The sequence below is a fragment of the Phacochoerus africanus genome, chromosome 2 (genome assembly GCF_016906955.1).
Source record: "Phacochoerus africanus isolate WHEZ1 chromosome 2, ROS_Pafr_v1, whole genome shotgun sequence".
Taxonomy (NCBI): domain Eukaryota; kingdom Metazoa; phylum Chordata; class Mammalia; order Artiodactyla; family Suidae; genus Phacochoerus; species Phacochoerus africanus.
In genome coordinates, this window is record NC_062545.1 from 263,793,007 (window position 1) to 263,814,237 (window position 21,231).

Consider the following 21,231-nt stretch of genomic DNA (forward strand, 5'->3'; position numbering starts at 1 on the left):
CTGGCCCTTTAAAAGCACATTACGGAGAGTTGGAACTTAGCCTTTGTTTAACTAGCCATGATTAGTCCCAGCGGACAGAGCTGCGGTGGTATGTCCAGGACCAGTGGGGGACAGCGGGCAGCGGGGTGGCTGGCCTGGGCCCTCAGTTTCCCAGGCCTGGTGAGCCTGTTGGCTGCGCTGAGGGATGGTGAGTGACCTGATGGTCTGAGCGGTGGTTGGAATGAGGGAGGCTGGGAAGGAGGGAGGCTGCCAGCCTCGGCCCCTGACCAGCCTCCAGGCTCCAGAGAGAGCTGCATGAGCTGGGTGGGAGCGGCCAGTCGGGGAGGGGTCTTCGCAGGTGTCCAGCCTTGGCAGGGACACGGCTGTTCCCCGGCGTTGAGTTCTGCCCCCTCCTCCGTGTACATCTCCCACTGCCCCGAATGTGGAAGCATTTAGGATCACCCCGCCAAAAAGCGAGATATCGGCGAGTGTTGCTGTTTTTAGTTTTTAAAATGAGAGGAAATCCAGTGTCAGCAGCTCCTTTCCACGAACAGGCCCGGTGGCCCCTTTGGCTGCACTGAGAACTGGGAAACCAGGAGCTTGGCCTTTGGTCGGAGTCACCCAGCCCAGGCTGTGCTGGGTGGGGCTGCGCGGGGTTTGGGGGCTGTGTCGTCTCTCCCCAGCCGGATTCTCTCCTTCTCCTTCTCCCTGCCTGTGCCTGTTCCACGACTGGCCGGTGTGCAGGCCGGCGGCCAGGAGGACTGGGAGGCCGTGTCTGGGCCTGGGTATGTTTTGCTCCAGCTTAGATGTTTGGAACAGTTGTCAGGAGCCAGGCCCCTGAGATGCGGCAGCCTCTGCTGGGGAAGTACCATCTCCTGAGAAGTTGGGGTTTGTCTTGTTCCACACTCTGTCTGGTGGAGGGGGTGTGACGGGCCCACCATGTGCCTTAGTCCTGGCCACCTTCACGACCACTGCTGGGGGGTGCAGACTCCCTACCAGCTGGGTGTCCACCATTTTTGAGAAAGGGGAAATGATCTACCCAGGGTCACACAGGAGGTGACACAGTCTTAGTTCAGTACAGTTCTGGTGACCCCTGATTCGTCTAGGTTACTTGAAAGTTGGTGCATTTGATCACATGATTTCTGTGGGTTTGGGGAAAGCCTGAGGTGTTGACAGTAGTGAAGAGAGTTTGGAGTTGGAGCCCTGATGCCAGGCCTCTGGCCCTGCCCAGGTGCCTTGAACTGTGACCTTGGGAAAGCTGCTGGACCTCTCTGGGCCTCCACTTCCTCGAGGGGTGGGGAGGGGTGGCGTTGGGCAGAGTGGAGAACCTAGGGGCAAAGGGAGGGAGGTGTTGGTTCTGCCCAGGCAGGCGTCGTGGAGGCGGTGGTCTTTGATGGGTAAGGTGGACTTGCTGCTGGGGGTGTTCTCAGTGTAAGTGGGCAGCCCAGTGTGGCTGGATCCAGATGCGGCTGAGTAGGACCTGAGTGGCTGGGATGGGGAGCCCCTTGGAAACTGTATTTGAAGTGTATGCCGTGACTGATTGGAGTCCTGTGAGCCAGTGGCAAATGACAGACAGGGCTAGCTTATCCCAGAGTCAGCCAGCGTGGGGTGGGGAAAGAGGGTGGGCTCTGGGAGTCTGGCACATTCTCTGGCCTTGGGAAGCCCCTCAAGGTCTCAGAGCCTGTTTTCTTAACTGTAGTTGGGCTGCTGGGCTGCAGGAGCAGCAGCCGCGTGGAGTCGCTGAACGTGGAGCCAGGGCCTGGCCAGTGCATTTCCCAGGTGTGCGGCTGTCGTGGGTGAGGCTGGGACTGGAGAGCCACGGATGACTTAGATGCACCGTGGTCACTGGGAGCAGAAGGAGCTGGGCAGCCACACCCTGGTTTTCTTTGACAGGAGTTTTTGCCTTTGCTGGTGGCCTGGGAGCCTGTGGCTTGTTGGCAGCCAGCTGTTCCTGCCATTTCCTGCAAGTTGCAATCTGGGAAACGGAGCTCTGATGCCCTGCTGGGACTCCCAGGCTCCAGGCTTTGGGGGGCTGGGGAGCTGGGGTCCCGAGGCCCCCAGGCTCAGCACTGGCATTACTGGAGGTGCTCAGTAACTGTATACTGGGGCACTTGATTAACTCAGACCAAGAGCAGGAGGCTATTAGCATAACAGACCTCCAGCAGGCTCTGGGAGGAGGTAAGGGCAGCCCATTTGTCATGTGAGAAAACTGAGGGGCAGGAGAGCCTAGGCCGAGGTCTGTGCTCCCTTGGCACAGTGCCCCTTCCCCTCATGTCTTTGCCTCTTGTCTCCCTAAGTCTAAATGGTGTCGGGACAGGATATGACCATTGCTGCCAGAACCTAGGGTGCCAGCGTTTATTCCCAGATGTGTCCATCTCTTCTGAAGTGGGGGCTTTGAGGTGCCTCCTGGAAGCAGAAGTGCTGCAGGGCAGGAAGGGCAGAGCCAGGGCTGATTCCAGGGCTCACCGTGTGTCAGGTTACACCTGTAGCACCAGGGGTGAGGTTGTCCCCATGTTATAAATGAGAAAACTGAGACGTGCTGGTTAATTAATTTGACCAGAGTCACAGAATTTTATATATGTGCTTGTTTTTAAGGAAAGAAGCCTCCCCGCATTAGACCAGTCACCAACCAGCATGGCACCAGGGTCTGGAGCTGTGTTGACAAGTGATTGGTCCTTGGTTGGGGCAGGAAGCTTAGTGCCCAGGGATGGGGGAAGGACAGCCCTCAGATCACCTTATCACCCTAACATGAAGGGCTCCCACAGCACCAGTAGGCCACCTGGCACGACACCCAGGTCTGGGGTGGAGGAGGTGAGAGAGAAGAAGCTGCTGCCTCTGCTCGCACATTCTCTAGAGGGGTCAGCTTCACCTAGGAGGGCTTCTTGGAGGTGGAGAGCTGGGAGGAATTAGATAAGCCCTAGGGGAAGTTGCTTCCTTGGGAAGTGGAAGTCCTTGGTTTTCAGTTCATTCTGTTTTTTTTGAATTTCATCATCCTTCCCCACTTGGGTCCTGAGTCCCCAGGGCCTGAGGCAGCTGTTGGAGGTATTTATGGTCCCGGGTAGGGGTGGGGGAACCAGTCAGAAACCACTCTCACACTGGGTGGTGTGATCTGTGGGACCAAGTGGGTGCCTGGGCGTGCTCACACGTGTGTGTGGAGGAGATGGGCACAGCCTGTGCTCATGGGAGGGACAGCACTGCCAGGACCTTGAACCAGTCCCCTCTCCAGTCCTCTGGGGGAGGGGGGGCTGAGCCATGGGGTGCGGTCTGGCAGTGCCAAGCCTGCTGGTGTCACTGGGGCTGATGCTGTGCCCCTGGGCTGGGCGCTGCTTTACTCAGGAGACGGAGGGGTGTCACTCTCCTCAATCTTGGAGCACCTGGGTTGACTTGGAGGTTTCTCCTGGGGACCAGAGAGAAGCAGAGAGCTGTCCCCCCCCTCAGAAGCAGGAGGAGCCCTTGGCCCTCAACTCACTTTCGATGTGCCCGAATCCCACCTCATTCAGTGAGGGTTCCTCAGATTCTCTTCTTTTAAAATTCAGGGCACTTCGCTGTTCTACTGAGGTTTATGAATGTTTAAAAACTGCTTTGCGGTCCCCAAAGTAATTTGACAAGTCTGACAGCTATTGATTAAAAACCCGAAATTATTCAGGCTGCAGGATAACTTGGGGGATTAGATGGAAAGTTTTTTGTTTCCTTTCAGTGTGCCCTTATGCCCTGCCCCCCCCCCCCGACATGGGGGTGCGGGGAAGTAAATGTGTTCCTAAATGTTCTTTGAAAGCTCCATTAGGCTGTACAGTTCCACTGGAAAGCATGGCGATGGGGTGTGGTCAGGACGTCCAGGGGTACCTGTCCTGTTCACAGGCCGGGACCAGGACCCCTCACGTCTCCAGTCTCTCCCCAAGCCTGTGGCCCCTGTCACCACAGGCAGCAAGGAGGTATGGCTGCTGTTACCTTGAGGAGGAAGGGAAGTGACTGTGGTGGTTATTAGCATACGGTCCCTTATGTTAATGGGGAGTTGGGGGTTATGTCATACTCTTGAAAGTAGCTGTGCAGGTCCCGAAGCTGCAGCCTTGAGAGAGGCAGGAAGCTTGCTCAGGGCCGAGCAGCAGGTCTTGTGGGCCCAGGGTCACAGGCAGGTCAAGGGCAGACAAGGACAGGAGCCCAGGACTCACTGGCCTGGTTCCTTGCTCTCTCCCAGTGAGAGGGACATCTCCATGAGGGCATGGGGTTGACTGGATGCCCAGCCCCGGGCCTGGCCCAGCGTGAGATGGATACTGGGCAGCCCAGCGGACAGCGATCCCCCTCAGGATCCCAGCTTTTACTCCTGGACCTCGTGACCCAGACCACCCACTCCTCTCTCCAAACCTCTGTTTCCTCTGCTTCTAAAGCCTCCTTCAGCAAATCCTTGGGATTGACTGGGTGTATTCGGGAAGGGTCGCCCCATGAGCCAGGGCTCTCAGACCTACTGGAGCTGTGCTCCCCGTTTCTGCTGGGGCAGCGCCTCCTTTGGTCCAGGGCTGTGCAGTGATGTGGGTGCCTTGGTCAGAGCACCTGTCACAGCACTGCCTGCTGAGTCCAGGCTGCCGCAGCGTGGACCATCCTGCATATCTGATCCCCAGGAGCCAGGCCTCAGGCTGCACGGTAACCGTGGCCCATGGGGAGCCATCTTGTCCTGGTTGCCAGGGTGTGGACCCTCCTTTTCCAGCTCAGCCCTGTTGGTGTCGGGACGCACAGGCTCCTGGGGCTCAGTAGGAGTATGGGGACAGGTCACGCCAATTCTAGGGGCTGCTGGGACTTGCCCCCTTGCCTCAGAACCCGGGGCGAGAGGGACCGTGCCTCCAGGCTCTGTCTTCCCAGGCAGTTCGGCCAGCCTCCCTGCCTTTTAAGGACAGGCTCTGTCTCCCCAGGGCCCTGGGGGCCACCAGGCTACTACATTCTTCTCCCCTCCCTTGGGACCCCAGCGAGGCCAGGAGGGAGCACTGGCCTCAGCAGCTGGTTCCCAGGCCAGCGGGACAAGGCTGGGCCTGGGGAAGAGGTGGCTCTGCTGAATATTCCAGGGCAGGGAGGCTGTGCTGTTTGTTTCCTGCTGCTTAATTCCCAGGAGGTCGTTGCCCTCACCCTGACTGTGCCCCAGGACCTGGCCCCTTATATTGTGGCCACAAGTTTCCAGCACAGTTCGCTGGACCTGCCTGGCTGTGACAGGTGGAGGCATGGCTGGCATGTTCTGACCTGACTCCAGAGACCACAGGTCCTGCCAGCTCTCGGTGGGCACCTCTTCCGTAGAGACCAACCTTGTCCAGAATTTCTGTCCCCCTCCAGGCCTGGTTGTGGCCGTGGGCAGGGGCCTGAGACCACACAGGGGTGTGAGTGGGAAGCGGGGCTGGGGGATTCTGCTCTCTGGTAGTCACAGACAGAGGGGCTGAAGTGGCCGCTCAGTAGGGTCTCCCGCCCACCCCCAGGCATCCTTTTCTCTTTTCCTTTCACTTCAGGAAATTAAGGGCTTTTATGGGTCTTTGGAGGGGGGGTGTAGGGGTAGGGGGGAGGCAGCATTCCAGAGCATTTGGGTAGAGTTTGTTTGCAGATGGGACAAACTGAGGCCTGGAAAAGGTAAGGGATTGGTTTGGTCAGGGGAAAAAGGAACAGAATGGTCTGTGAAGTCCCTGTCTCATCACCCCAAACTTGAGGGGTGTCACCTATCCTAGAAACATCAGCCTTGGTAACAGCATGTAGTCCTTCGTCGGCCTGGTTCACAGCTGTGCCCTCGCTCCTCCAGGGGTGCCTGGCCATGAGGCAGTGAACAGAGCAGACTGTCTTGAGTGGCCTTGACCCCTGCTCTGCCGAGCACCTCCCCTGCATCGTCTCAGTTGATTGTCGCAGCAGCTCTGTGAAGAAGGTGTGTCACTTCTCCCCACTTATAGATGGGGAAGCAGAGGCCTGGAGACTTGAACGAGTTTAAAGTACTCAAGGTTGTGTGCTTTATAGGGAAGTGGGGGCTAGATTTGTCATTAGGGCCTCCTGCCCTGCTGCCTGTCCCCAGCTGCAGGTGTGTGTTTATTCCTGGGCGTACGCTGCAGCCTGCCTGTCATGGGACAGCCCCTCTGTGGCGGATCTGAAAGAGGTCTTCTGGCTAGCACGCTTCCAGAGGTGGGGTGTCCACCTCTCTAGAATCGAACCAGCCTGGCCCATTTGGGGACAGTGTGACTGAGCTGGAATCAGCCTCTCCTGGTCTCAGCCCTGCCCTCTGGGGCCTGCTCGGCAGCTCCCTCTGCCCATTTGAGTTCTGGAGGAAGATTCTGAGCCTCTTACTTCTCAGGCTGTCCCTGTCCCACTCTCAGCTTACCCAGCTCCTAGCTGGGAATCTCCTTCCCATGTCACATAGGGTGTTTTAATTATCAGAAGTTTATTTTCAGGTCCCCTCCCTCCCTGAAATAATGGGGAATTTGCTCAACCTCTGTGTCACTAACCTTTTAAGAGAAAAAAAGGATGGAGTTGAAAAACAGCTCATGGGTTGGCTGGAAGGCTATCAGATAAGGCTGCAGCCGGGGGACGGGGACAATGTCCCGTTGTTCCTGCTCCGGCCTCACAATGAGCTGCTGTTGGGGCCTGGCTGTATCTCCACCAGCAGCTCCGCCCTGCCACTGGCCTGCCCACGTTTCTCTTCCTCTCCGACCTGGAATGAGCGGGCACGGTGTGCAGGTCAGCTGGCTTGTGGCCCTGTGCGCCGCCCGTGGGCAGTGGGGAAGGCGAGGCTTGGGCCAATGCAGTCAAGCTTGGAGTCTGCTGAATGGGGTTCGAATCCCATTTGGCCACCTGCCACCTATACAATCTTGGACAAGCCACCTGGCCTCTCTGAGGTACAGTACCCCAGTCCCGCTGGGTTCCCGTGAGAATTAGCTGAGGAGAGAGGTGGGAAGGTGGTGTGGGGTGGGGTTCAGCCCCCCAGGCCTGGTAGTAAACGCTCATCTGTCTGGAGAGACCAGGGCCAGCGTGATGGTGGCTGCATTCGGACTGGACTTGAGGCTGAGGAGAAAGGCTGTGGTCAGGCAGAGACGTGGAGGAGAAGCTGGGCGGAGGCCCCCCAGAGGGAGGGCGGGCCAGGGGCCAGCTGGGGAGGAGAGTCTTGGTGATTGCCAGGATGTGGGGTGAGGGGCTGGTTTTGCGGACGGCTCAACCCCAGGTTAAGACACTGTGGCTTGGTTCTCCATAGGCTGCGAGGGGAGAACCGAGGGCGGGGGTGACACCCTGTTGGGCAGAGGACCCTTCCGGTGGGAGGGCACTGCTCCCCACCTTTGCTGCCCCCCCCCAGGCCCTGACCAAGACAGCTCTCAGAGGCAGGGAGGCTCAAGGCAGGCCTCACTCCCTGTGGCCTCGCCTCTCCTGTCTGTGCACTGCAAATCGAGGCAGCACCCCCTTCCGAGGAAGCGTGAGGGTTCCCTGGAATGGAGCACACAGCTTCCTGAGCAGCTGGCCTGGGGTGGGGTGGGGGGGCTGCAGGGGACACAGGGCCTCTAGTCCCTAGGGGCTGTTGAGGGTCTAGAGAATCAACTGTGTCTGGGCCGATCTGAGAGGAATGGGGCCACGGTGGAGGGTGCAGCCTTGGAGGGTAGGATAAGCCCTGACCTTGGGAGAGATGGAGGGAGCTCCCCATACCTGGACAAAGCAAGAGCAGGGTGTTTCTCAGAGATTCTGGGCGAGCACCAGGGTGCTGCTCTCGGGACTTGGCCTTGAATGAGCAGCTACCCTGAGGACCAGCGCTTGGGTCATTTTGTCCCTTCTCCCACTCACCAGCATCTGAGGGCTCAGGGAAGAGTGTCGTCATCCCCACCGACCTCCCCCACTCCCCCAGGCTTAGCTGACCCCAGCTACGGGGGTGTTGGGGTTTTGGTCCAGGAACTTGGGGGCTCTGAATCTTAGCACTGCCCTACCCATGAGGAGCCCCTGCCTGGCAAGGACACAGCTCAGTGATGGGCCTTCCCAGCACAGGGACCACGTGCAAGTTCACCATCCGCCCCGGAGAGTCTGGGAAGGCTTCCTGGAAGAAGGGGTGCGGATGCTGGTGTTCAAGGTTGGATAGGACAAGGGGCCTTGTGGGCGAAGGGGACCGCATGTGCCTGGAGGCTGCCTGAGGGAAGCAAGGAAGAGGAGCTCAGGGTGAGGTGGAAGAGGCAGGTGGCCCCGGCCCAGGGGAGGCTACCGCTGAACCAAGTGGTCTCGACAGAAACCCCCTTCATGACTCGGATGCCCGCAAGCGCCTCTCCACCAAAGCCCTCCAGGCCCGCAGCATGTGCCCAGTGCCCTTTATTTCCATGAGTGTCCTTTTTCACATAGGAAAGGGCCCCCCAGGGTGGGCTTGGGGTGTGGGAGTGACGTGAGGAGGAAGCTGAGACCCTGGGCAGCTCCCCCGCCTCTCTGAGCAGGCCTCCGCTGCTCCCAGAAAGCTGGGGTGGGGTTAGTATCTGCCTGGCAGCCTGTTGAGGATTCTGCCCAGGGCTGTGTGTTTTGTTTCCTGTGGGCAGGGCCCAGGGGTGCCAGCTCTGCCCTGATGAGGATGGCCAGACATGTGGAGCCCTCAGCCCTGCTGTGAGATCTGACTCTCGGAGGCCCGCGTGGTCACGGGGCATCCCTGCGCCTTGGGTGTAACTGTTCCCGCAGAGGCCCCGGACAAAGAGTTTGCCCTGCCTGGTGCTGTCCCACTGAGGACCCTGTAAAATGGGTAGATGAGGGAACAGGTCAGAGGCTGGCACCTGCTCACCTCCTTCCCAAGCTTCCTGGGTAGGGAGACATGCCCACTGGCTGCTCCCTTGGAGCCTGGGCAGTCAGAGGTGCCCTGCTCCCTCCCTCCCCTGATGGGCTTCTGGCCCAGCCTAGAGAGGCAGGGGTTGGAGGTGAGAAAGGAAGTATCTAACAGTTCTGAGGAGGCAGAGGCAGGAGGGTTGAGCTTCCCAGGTGACTGATGGGGCAGAGCCCCTGGGGTGAGTGTGAGGGGTGCCATGGGCCTGGGATGGGGCCGGCTGGCCTCTTGGAAGAGGTGGTTCTTAGGCTATGAGGTGGGCCTCCTGGGTCCAGGAAGTGACCATTTTCCCTCCCTGAGCCCCTTATCAGGCACCTCACCTGTCCCAAGAGGTCCCACCCTACAGGGTCACAGCAGACCGGCTCCCCTCTGGGCCCAGAGCTGTGTGTCAGGGCCTGATGAGCAGGTGCCTCTTCCTCTCCCCCTGGAGCCTCATGAGGGGCAGGGGTAGACTCCAGGCTGGGCAGTGGTCAGAGCCTGGCCCTTCACTCCTCCCAGAAGTACCTGGGAGATCCAGGAGCAGCCCCGGGGCCTCCCTGGGCCCCACCCCTCCTCCATTCCTTCTCTTCCCAGGAAGCCTGTGCTGCAGGGGTGGGTCCAGGTCCTCCCACTCAGAGAATCCCTGGGGAAGTGGGGAGAGTCCGGGCTGTCAGGAGGCCAGGACGCCTTAGCCGTGAGCTTCCCACAGCCTTCTGTTTGGTCAGGAACCTTTCCTGTGCGGCTGGGGAGTGGGTGAAAGCTGTGGGGGACGGGATGGTGGGGAAAGAGGAGGGTTCTGCAGTACAGGTTCCAGGCTCTAGCTGCTTTGGCGTCTGGCCTGGGCCTGCTGGGCTCCTGGGCTGTAGGGCAAGGACCCTCTTGGGTCTCCCAGGGCAGGCCCAGTCCTCAGGCGGGAGGCGGCCCCAGCCCACCACTCTGGCTCCCAGCATCTTAACCTGGCAGGGGTTTCCAGGCTGGGCCAAAAAGGAGCCTGATCTTGATTGGCAGGCTGGGTTTTCAGCGCCGGACAGCAGGCTTAGGGGTTCTGGGTCCCAGCCCTTCTGAGGACTGGGCAATATCCTTGGTATCTGAGGCTCTGAGGTGTGGAGCTTCAGCCTGGGAGGGAAGCCCAAGGAGGACTCTCACCCGAGTGGACGGCATATGCGCCCACATCATCAGTCAGTGCTGTGCGGGGAAGGGGGCCGAGCCATTCAGCAGAATCTGGAAGGCTAGTCAGTACCTATCAAGAGTGGCATGACAGGGTACCCCCTCCCCTGCACGTTTGTGTGTGTGAAAAATGATGGCAGGCCCGTGTGTGTGTGAGTGTGTGTGAGAGAGAGTGTGAAATGCTGCCTTCCAGAGAGGGCAGTGGAGGAGCAGAGGTGCCTTAGCTGTGCACGCCAGTGGCGGTGGGCCTCGCAGGAGTCGGGGAGGTTCGGCCTGGCTCTAACCTGACGTCAGCCTGTCTTACAGCTTCCCTCTGGTCTGTCCATTCCCCCCAGCTTTCCTGCCTAAGGGTATCGACTTGGCTCCAGAGATCTGAGCCCTGCGCTGTGCCAGCTTCGTGCCTGAGGAGCAGTTGGGGGCCTGGCTGGGTCTCCTGGGTCGGGCTGTGAGATCCCCAAGGGCTGGTGTCCCAGTTCCAGCTGTGACTCCCATGCACTGCCTAGCACAGGACTCTGTTCAGGAGGTTGTTTCCATAGAAATGTAGAGGGTAGGAGCTGGAGGGCAGCCTCTGTCAGCCTGTGAACCCTCCAGGCAGGGCCCGTCCAGCTCGGCTCTGGATTCCTGAGCCCACACCTCATGGGCCTCGGCCCCCTTACCACAGGTGGTCATGGAGATGGGTCACAGGGTATGTGCTCTGCAGGGAGGCGTGTGGTGATCCTGCTGGGCCTCACTGACCTGAGGGAGGGTTCTTGCTGGGCAAGACAGGAAGAGCTGATACACTGAGCCTTGGACCATTGGAGGCCAGGAGCTGAAAGGAGGTGTGGGTAAGCTGGGCCAGGGCAAGGCCTGGCTGGTCCTCTGGCTTTTCCTCTGCCTTGGCTGTGGGAGGGGGCACTGCTGTGGCTTCTTGGCTCTGGAAGGGGACATTCATCTCTCTGAGGTAGACTCTCCCAAGCATTGGTACAGGTGCTGTCTGAGGTGCTTTCTGTGTGATGTGCCAGGGGAACATTCTCAGAGGGGGGAAGTGACTTGCCCAGGGTCACACAGCAGGTGAGCATTGGGCCTGCGTCCAAGGCCAGGTCAGTCAGAGCCAGTCTGGTCTGGGCTCCACTTGGACACCAGGTGGAGTTGACTGCCTGTGCTCTGTACTCCTGAGCCCCAGCATGTGGACCTTCTCTGAGCCTCGGGATCTTGGGTACTGTGCAGAGACAGCCGTGTCCTTTCTGTTCTGAGCCTCCCGGTCCTCGCCTCTAAAAAGGGGCAGCAGAGTTCCTGTGGTGCTCCTGCCTCACTGGGGCTGATGGGTGGAGAGGGACGGTATGTGAGAGGAGGCTCTGTTGGCAGCGATGTCCTGGACAGTTGTTGGGATGTTGTTTCTGTCTTCGATGGGGACCGGGTGGAGGGCAGGGGACATGGGGAAGGCACCGGACACCCAGAAGGCTGCCTGGGTCAGGGCCGCTCTTATCTGTGGGTCTCGTGCTCCTTGGGAGCCAGACTCCTCCCTCCCCTGCACTCAGAGCTGACTTTCAACTCCTGGGTTGGGTAGTGACCTCATCCTCAGCCACCTGCTGCCCTGGGGGCTGAGCCCCTCACCCAGACTTCTGCCTTGGGGAGAAGGCGGGTCTCTGCGACACTAGCACTGCGATGCCCCCACCCCCAGGTCTGCCTTAAGATGGAAAGGACTATGGGGGTCGAGGGGAGTGGGTGGGCTTCCTGAGGAGAGGGGGAGGGAGGGGTACAGGGCAGGCCCAGCCTGACATCCCTTGCCGCCTGCCCCTCAGGTCCCATCTGATGCCGAGGCTGAAGGAGTCGCGCTCCCACGAGTCTCTGCTCAGCCCCAGCAGCGCAGTGGAGGCGCTGGCCCTCAGCATGGAGGAGGAGGTGGTCATCAAGCCTGTGCACAGCAGCATCCTGGGCCAGGACTACTGCTTCGAGGTGGGTCCGCCAGGGCCGGGCTGGCACCCGTGTCCTTGCCCGGCGAGGCCAGCTCTCCTCCCAGGGTGCTCCGTGGCCTCTGCCGGGCCAGGTTCTCTGGGACAGCGGCTGAAATATGTCACAGCTTTTGGCTCCTAGGAAATCAGGTGGTGGTGGGAGAGGGGGGCTTCATTGCTGCTCTGTGGGCTCCACCAGCACCGTCCCTCCTGCTGGCAAGCAGCCTGAGGGGGGTGGAAAGGGGTCGAGGCCATCTCAAGCCTGCTCGTGTCTCTCCTGCAAAAACCCCTCCAGTGCAGGGCGGTGGAGAGGGGGTGGACAGTGGGGGGTGTCCCCTTTTCCAGCCCCGTCCCCATCTCTCTGTGTTGAGAGCCAGCATCTCTCTTGCCCTGGCATCCCGTGACTCAGAGTTGGCGAGCACAGGGCCACCCATCTACAGGATGCCCTGTCCAGCACCTTCCTGTAGATGGGGAATCCGAGGCCCAGAGAGGGCAAGGAATTGGCAGAGGTCACCCAACAAGCATGACGCCACGCCCGGCCCAGGAAACTAATGTCTCAGGTGTTCCTGGGACATCCTAATTGCTTCTTTCATCATGCATATTCTCTTCCCACCTCTGTTTCTGGGAAGCTTCCCACCCCCAACAGTCTTGCATAATTAGGGGAGCTTTCTGGTAGAGGAATGAGCTTGAGACTAGTGTGGCAACCTCCTGGCACCCCCATCTCTGGGGGAAGAGTGGAGTGGTGCCTGGCACCTGCCCCCGCCCTGTGCCCACGGGTGCTATTTCTGGTTCAGGACTCCTGATTCAGCTGGACTCCTTCTGGGCTCCGACTTCTTGGCCTGGGACAGACTGAAGATGGTGCCTGTCCCCTTGTCCACAGCAGGGGGTGCTGTGGCTCGTGCAAGCCCTTGAATGGCTAGATAAGGAGTCTGGTTTCCTCCTGTGGCGCCCTTGGCATGGTGCTGGGGATGGTGAATGGAATAGGAGCAGCTTGGGACAGGCTCCCTCACCTCTAGGAAACCGGAGGAAGTGCAGATCAGTCAGCGGAGGGGAGGGGTTCCAGGCAGGACACCCCCCACCCCCCCCGGCCCAGCACACCCAGCCAGCCAGTTCTCAGCTCTCTAGTCTGACCCCCAAACGTTGGGCTTCTGTGACCATCAGTGTTGTCACTGTCACTTGGCAAAAGAGGAGCATCATCAGCAGGTGTCAGCTGAGGATCATGGTGACCCATGTGCCTCCTCTGGTTGTTTCCCAGGTGCCTGTGGCTCCGCCAATAGGGGGAGACTCAGGTTAAACCTTGCCCCCTGCCTCGTGCCTTCTGTCTTCCATCTCCGAGAGAAAGGTAGATGTTGGAGTCAGAAGGATGCTTTCCTGTGGACGGAGGGCACTGCGGCAGGGTGAGGAGACCGGAGCAGGCACCAGATGGTGCAGGGCTGGACCACCCTCCTATCGCTGTGTTGCTTGGAGACCACAGGTCTCAGTGCACCACCTGCAAACGTGTGATATGGGGTCGTTGTGGGTCCTGCTCTGCCTCCTCCCTGAGGCTGTGATGCAGACAGACCTGGCTGTTGAAGTCCCCCAAGCCACAGAGGTCCTCCAGCATACCTCCTTGCTGCTGTCCCCTCCCCTGTGACGCTGTCCTGCTGGTCCCCCACAGGTGACAACGTCGTCGGGAAGCAAGTGCTTCTCCTGCCGGTCAGCGGCCGAGCGGGATAAGTGGATGGAGAACCTGCGGCGAGCAGTGCATCCCAACAAGGTGGGCCTGTGTCCCCCCCTCCCCCCCGGGGGGGCAGAGCTCGGACTCTGGCATGAGGGAGCGGTCTCTGGAGGGGCAGCCTGTGTGCAGCCAGGGCCCGGGCGGCCGTCCTTGAAGCTGCACACGGAGGAGGCTGGGCCAGAGAGCTGAGGGCCAGCTTTTGGGTGCAGGTGTCCTGCCTGGAACTCTCGTGTCCTCCCCCACCCCCACCATATTCCTGCTCATCCCTCCCATTGCAGCCTAGGTACCAGCCCAAACCGCTTCCCTCCCCTCTGTTCCCACAGCCCCTGCACCTCTCCTAGCAGGTTCCTGGGGCCCCAGCTGTAACCACCTGCTTCTGTGATTCTCTCCTTGGCTGACTCAGCCTGGGCTGAGTCCTGGTCACCGTGACCTCACTAAGGAAGGGCCTTAGCAGTGGTTACCTCTGAAGTGACTTTACAGACCAGCAAACTACAGAAGAGCCAGTTAACAGCTGCCATGTGCCAGGCACTGTGCTAGCCTCTTACTCGCTCTCTACTTGCTTTCTCTTGATAGAAAAAGGAGTTGAGGCTTAGATCAGTTGATCTAAGATCACTGACCTCACTCAGCCAGGTCATTGAGCCAGGATGAGGCTGAGCAGAGATCCAGTCCCATGTCCATCAGACTCCAGGGCCATCCCTGGTCCTCCCCACCACCTTCCTGGGCCCTCAGGGGGTGGGTGGCAGGCAGGCGGCTGGAGCCCCCCCGTCACCGTGGCCCTCCTGGTGCGTGTGCAGGACAACAGCCGGCGCGTGGAGCACATCCTGAAGCTGTGGGTCATCGAGGCCAAGGACCTGCCGGCCAAGAAGAAGTACCTGTGCGAGCTGTGCCTGGACGACGTGCTGTACGCACGCACCACGGGCAAGCTCAAGACAGACAATGTCTTCTGGGGCGAGCACTTCGAGTTCCACAACCTGCCGCCCCTGCGCACCGTCACCGTCCACCTGTACCGGGAGACCGACAAGAAGAAGAAGAAGGAGCGCAACAGCTACCTGGGCCTGGTGAGCCTGCCCGCCGCCTCGGTGGCCGGGCGGCAGTTCGTGGAGAAGTGGTACCCGGTGGTGACGCCCAACCCCAAGGGCGGCAAGGGCCCCGGGCCCATGATCCGCATCAAGGCGCGCTACCAAACCATCACCATCCTGCCCATGGAGATGTACAAGGAGTTCGCCGAGCACATCACCAACCACTACCTGGGGCTCTGCGCCGCCCTCGAGCCCATCCTCAGCGCCAAGACCAAGGAGGAGATGGCCTCAGCCCTGGTGCACATCCTGCAGAGCACCGGCAAGGTGAAGGTAGGTGTCAGGGCCCCAGGGGAGGCTGGGCGACACACAGTCAGTTACCTGCCGGTCTCCGTGTCTGCATCCTGGACTTGAGCTCCCCTGGAGGCACTGGCTACAGCCAGCTGGGCTCCCTAAACCTAAGAGCTGCTGGATGCGGGGGTAGCCTTCGTGCTCCTCCTCCGCAGTGGGAGTTGATGGCAGAGGCAGGCACAGAGCCCGAGGATGGGCATGTGGCTTAGGGTGAGGAGATGGGTTTGGGGGCCCCCATGGCCTGCCTCTGCCAGCACTCAGGTCCCGTGACCCAGACATGTGTGTCCAGTGGGGCGCTGGCTTTAGCAGACATCCCCACGTGACCACCAGGGTGCAGCCGCTGTCTGAGCCCCAGCCCCCTACCACTCCCAGATGCACACGCATGGGTCACATAGTCACTGTCGCAGCCATATGACAGGGCAGCCAGCCACGGGAACAGGGCTCGTCTGAAGCCCTTCAGCAGGCCCTGCTCTCCCCACCTCCTTCCACCTGCCAAGCCAAGCCTCAGCCCCACCCACCTGGTTTAGGAGACAAGAGTATCCTTCTGGAAAGTTCCCGTGCCCGCCTGCCCAGCGCAGTGGAGCGTGCTCCGCCCTGCCCTCTCCCTTGGGGGAGCTGTTCAAAGGGGATATAGTGGGAAAAGGCTGGGTGCGGGGTCCATCCATGCCACCGAAGCCCCCCCGTGCTGGCTCTGGGAGTGGGCTTCTGCCTGTGGACATAATGTGCTTTGTGGCCTGTGGTGGGGAGGAGGGCCTGCCTTGGTCTAGGTCCTGAGCCCTCGGCCTGGGGTCCGGGGAGATACGGGTCGGGGGTCCGCAGGCAGAGCCCCAGGCACACGGGTCCATCCAGACCCTTACCTTCTACCTGTTCCCAGAAGGCCCTGGTCTTCTCCATGCCCTTCAAGGCTCTGCCTGTTGGGCCCACGGTGTGTGTGACCAGTGTGGGACCAGGAGAGGTCCCTTCTCGGTGTGGGCCCCGGTCCTCCGTGTTGCTGGACTGCGTCCTTCCTGCCCCCAGCCTTCCCACCTGGCCAGGCTTCATGGAGGACCCTCTCTGGCTGTGCTGTCCTTCACTTCTTGGTCAGCACTGGGAGGGGTGCTGGAAACTGAGTGACTCGAAGTCCTGGCCCTGGAGGGGGAGTGAGGGAGCCAATGAGGGCTCAAGCAGCATCCTTTCTGCCGCTGTGTCTGTTCATCCAGCACCCGCGAGGGCTGGCCTGGGCTGGGAGGCTGACCCCAAGCTGGAGAGACCTCTGCTCTAGGCTCACGGCTGGAACAGAATCGAGGTGCTCATTGTGAAGGAGGTGGGCTCCAGCCCCCCAGAGGGCCCTCGGGGGATGGGGAGCAGCAGGTGGAAGGACAGACTGGAAGGCAGGCTGCCGCCTCTGAGCTCTGAACCCTGAGAATGAATGGGGGAGACGCTTTTCACTCGACAGCGCCCTGCAGCCCTGGGGGAGGGCTGCGCAAGGGGGCATATGGCACCTTCGGCCCCCTCTCAAGGCTCTGCTCTCCTGGGCTTCTCCTGCCACCCCCCCACCCCCCCCCCAATGCAATGGGAGGAACAGGATCTGGGAAGCAAGACTCTAGCCTGATCTGGCCTAGGTAGCTGTGTGGCATGGACAGGTCACCTTCCTATTCCGTGACTGTCCCCCCTCACTTCCCTGCCTGGGCCTCGCCCCACCCCAGGAGTTGGGGAAGGCCCATGGGCGTGAGCAGAGCAGTTCACACAAGGCTCATGTCTGCTGCCGTGTGTTCAGAAGCCCTAGAGGCCCTCAAGGACATCTGCGGTCAGGGAGGGGTCCTCGAGCTCTGTGGTCCCAGAAGGACTCACTGCCACTCCTCCCTCCACCCCTTCCTGTCTCGCCGTGGGCCAGCCGGCTCTGTTGGGCCTGGACTTGGGCTCTGTACTTCAAGGGCCGCTTGTGGTTTCAGAGGGCCCCAAAGTTGTGCACGTTGGAGTGAGGAATTTCCACAGCCCCAGAAACCCTGGCCCACAGTGGCCATTTGCAGCCTCTGTGCTGGGTGACCCTGCCCTGATGGTCACCCTCCCCGGGTCTCCAACTTCCTGCCTCCTGTTCTCTCCCCTCCCCCAAGTCACAAGGCTGGCTGTGGGCACAGGGCCCTGGGAGGGAGTTTCCACCTGGTTGCGTGGTAGGTTCCCTGCAGCTCAGTCAGGAGGGAAAGCGTGGGCTCAGGCTCCCTCCTGGGTCTCCCCACAGAGCTGCACATGGCACTGAGACACTGAGTCTGGGACCCACGGCAGTGAGGGGCTGCCGTGAGTGGGAATGGGGCCCCGCCTTCCCCCCGCCTCCTCTCATCCTTCCTGTGAGGCTGCTCAGAACGAATCTGTCTGGTGTGAGAGAATCCCTTGGAGTAGGGGGTGGGTGGTGGCAGCCAGTCTGTCAGCACCAATGGCACCGGGCAGGGGAGCTCGGCCCTGGTCACCCAGCCAGGCGTGGGCAGGACTGGACAAGGACGAGTCCCTCGGGTCTGGCTGTGATGCTGGGGCCAGGCTCCATGTAGCATGCTCTTGGCTCCACCCCCGGCCCCCAATCCTGGGCCCAGCCCTGATGTCACCAGCACTAGGCATCTTCCTTACTAGGCTGCCCTGCCCACACTCCCCGGCAGTGCCTAAGGGTGGGTACCGGCATCTTAGTGACAGAGCAGCCTGGAGGAGCAGGGGCTTCTGGCCAGGAAGCAGGGCTGGAATCCTAGGACCCGGCTGGGTCTGCTCAGGTCCACTGTCCTCCCCTCCCGGCTCCGCAGGACTTCCTGACTGACCTGATGATGTCCGAGGTGGACCGCTGCGGCGACAACGAGCACCTCATCTTCCGGGAGAACACGCTGGCCACCAAGGCCATCGAGGAGTACCTCAAGCTGGTGGGCCAGAAGTATCTGCAGGACGCACTGGGTAGGGGGAGCGTGCCAGCCGGGGGCGGAGGGTGGGCCGTGGCCGCCGGGTCCTCACTGCCCCCTCTCTGCCCTCCCCACCACAGGCGAGTTCATCAAAGCGCTCTATGAGTCAGACGAGAACTGTGAAGTAGACCCAAGCAAGTGCTCGGCCGCTGACCTCCCCGAGCACCAGGGCAACCTCAAGATGTGCTGCGAGCTGGCCTTCTGCAAGATTATCAACTCCTACTGGTCAGTGCTGCCCGCACGCCCTTCTCGGCTCAGCTGCCCAGGGCCCCCATCCCAGCGTCTCCCCATCCTCCTGTGGATGTCAGGGCACCTGCGCTGTGCTGGCACGTGTGCACTTGGTCCCTCCAGGCAGCTCAGCAAGGGGGCTCTACTCCATCAGCCCAGGAGGGCCGATGTTTAATGAGGAGAGGATAGGTGAGCCGCCTGCAGCCTCTCACAGCTTCGGGGCGGTGGCCCTGTGATTGGGAACTGCCTGACCCCACTGGGTCTTGCTGAGCTGCCAGGCCCATGTCTTGGTCCTTTTAGGGCACTCAGACATAAGGAGTGTGCCAGAGACCATCTGCAGGATGTGGTTTCTACAGTGTTGAGGATTTGAACCTGACAGCAGGCACCCTCTGTGGGCCTGGCTGGCACTGCACTGCTGTAGGCGCCAGGGAGCCAGAGGGACAAGGCCCTGCTCTGACAGCTCACCTGTCTGAAGGAGCTGGTGCTCATGTTACAGGCTCGGGAACAGGCCCAGCAGGGACTTGTGTGGGTACCTGGACACCAGGCAGGAGTCCTGCTGGGACACAGCAAAGGAGGAGGACTGGGCTTTAAATAGAGCAGAGGGCTGCAGGCCCCTGGCCCGGAAAGGAGACAGGTGTGCAGTGTGGGCTGCTCACACAGGACTGTACTCAGGGCCAGAAGGTAACAACCAGGTACCTGCTGCTCCTGACTGTCCAGGGGACCGTGCCGCCAGCCCCAAGCAGTGGCTTTATTTTCATAACCGGAGCTGCCCAGATAGTCTCCAGCTTAATACCTGCTTGCCCGTCTCCACCCAAGTCACTCTCCTGACCCCACTCCCACCCCAACCCCCAGCCATACCTTGTTTCTTTGCTCATGTGCTTTCCCATCATCCTGCTCTTAGGCCTGTGTTTGGCTTCCCTCTGTGGCCACCTTCACGTCACAGATGCGGTCGGCTCACCCCTCCCAGGCACCCTTGCTCACATCAGGAGCCCTGATTCCATGAGAATGGAGTTGTGCTGTGTCCAGGTCTGCTTCCTGCACACACTGTAAGCACCCTAGGGGCAAGCTGATGCAGCTTCTCAGAGCTGGACACACAAAAGGGCCTAGGAATGGTTTGCTGCTCCCGAAGGACAGGCCCAGGCAGGCCTTCTGGGGGAGTGACGGCCTTGAGTGGGGGCAGAGGGAATGGCCAGAGTCAGGCAGTGGGGCCAGCGTCCCCCGGCCCAGGTCCCTCTGCCCCATTGTGGCCCCTTGGGCCAATCCAGAAATGACCCCTGGTATCAGGCAATCAGGGAGCCTGAACTCTGGAACACACTCCCCCCTGGGCTGGGTAGCACTCTCACCCTCTGCCCTGATGTTCCTGGGGCGGCCAGTGCCCATGCAAGGAGACGTGTGCCTGCACAGTGCTCGTCCGTCTCCTCTTTGTGACGTCTGCACAGGCCCAGGGACACCTCTCAGTTCTGAACAAGGCCGTCAGTAGATGTCATCGCTCAGTGCCTACCCCTGCCCAGTCTTGCACCAGGTGCTTCCAGGGCCAGGACTAAAGGTCACCTGCCCTCACTTCCTCTCGAGCCACGTCACTGTTGGTTCAGCCACATTCACGGCCTGAGTCTGCCAGGCTGGGTGCTCGGCTTGTGGGACAAAAGCTTTTCAGGGTTACCATGGCCAAGGGTCTCGGCCTTAAGGTAGCTCTTCCTCGTTCTCAGCCTGTGGGTGAGGAACCTGAAGCCGAGAGTGGCCAGGCCTGGGACCGAGCACCTGGGCTAGTGCCAGGTATAGGCTGGGTTCAGGGAGCACACATCCTCTAGGGTGAAAAGATAGGAAGGTTGCCCTGTCGGCCTCACTGTGGTGGGGGTGGGGTTGTGCCCATGGAGAGGGCCCCCAGCCGGGTCTGGGAAGCCTGTCCACACCCGCTGGTGGGAGGCCGCTGCCTTATTTCCCTCTCTGTGGAGAAAGCGCAGAGCTGTGGTCTCACTCTGTGGTTCGGATCCTCCCATCTTTCTGGTCTCACTGCTAGCTCTGCTGAAAACCTCTAATTCCTGTGACGTCATTTGCACAAAGGGAGTATGTCTCAGAAGCCAGGCATGGGGACCAAGGGGCAGTGGTCTGTTCCCGCCGTGGGTCCCTCACTCTCCTCTAGATCCAGGTGCCTGCCCTGTGGGAGGAGGGTGAAGCCCCCTGGGATTGGCTTCCCCTCTGGCTCCACTGCGCCTGTGTCCCACCCCACTGGCCTGGGTGTCTGCACTCGCCGAGCATCCGCCCTATGCTCTTCCTGTGCCCTGAGGGTGGCCGGAGGAGTGCAGTGGGCTCAGAGAACTCCAGTGGCAGGCCGAGGGCACACAGCCTTCAGGATTCCATTGGACCCGGACCAGGTCCCTGCTTTGCACTCTGTGGTGCTGGCACCCTCCTGATACCTCATCTGTCCCTGCGCAGCGTCTTCCCGCGGGAGCTGAAGGAGGTGTTTGCCTCATGGAGACAGGAATGCAGCAGCCGTGGCCGGCCCGACATCAGCGAGCGGCTCATCAGCGCCTCCCTGTTTCTGCGCTTCCTCTGCCCGGCCATCATGTCGCCCTCGCTCTTCCACCTGCTGCAGGAGTACCCCGATGACCGCACTGCCCGCACCCTCACCCTCATCGCCAAGGTCACCCAGAACCTCGCCAATTTCGCCAAGTGAGTGCCTCATGCTGCCTTGGCAGAGCCGGGGCACAGACTGGAGCCCATGGTGGGGTCTGTCCCAGAGCTGGACTGTGCCACAGGCCCGGCTTTAGTCCCTGCCACCCTCGGTCCTTTTCATTTCGGTATGTTTCCTTAATTTTCAAAGGTGAGAAGACAAGATATTTTTTCCTTCTGCTTCTTTGCATGAACATTTGATCATAAGGATTCTCCCATGTACTTAACATTCACAAGCTTCATTTTGAAGTGAGTGGCTAACGTCCCTTCCCGGGAGAAGGGCCCTTGTCTCCCTAACCCGTCCCCTGTGGTCGGGCTCTCGGCTTGTGTCCTTGTCCAATGCTGCCAAGGACGTCTTTGCTCATGAAGCACCTGTGTTCCCGCTGCCCCTTGAAGCCAGTGGGTGAGAACAGAAGGGCTGGGTCAACCTGTCGCTCTCATGAGGTGTGGAGCCATGCTGGGCTGTGACTCACACCTGGTCCCCTCCCTG

At 60.5% G+C, this 21,231-nt stretch overlaps 1 protein-coding gene across 1 annotated transcript in view; it reads left to right on the forward strand.

Annotated features, from left to right (window-relative positions):
- DAB2IP (DAB2 interacting protein) overlaps positions 1-21,231 on the forward strand; it is a 127,171-nt gene that overhangs the window by 88,029 nt on the left and 17,911 nt on the right. Inside the window, 6 exon segments of the mRNA XM_047768317.1 lie at positions 11,695-11,848; positions 13,502-13,600; positions 14,356-14,910; positions 17,694-17,838; positions 17,924-18,068; positions 20,505-20,741. Coding sequence (XP_047624273.1) covers positions 11,695-11,848; positions 13,502-13,600; positions 14,356-14,910; positions 17,694-17,838; positions 17,924-18,068; positions 20,505-20,741 — 1,335 coding nt within the window.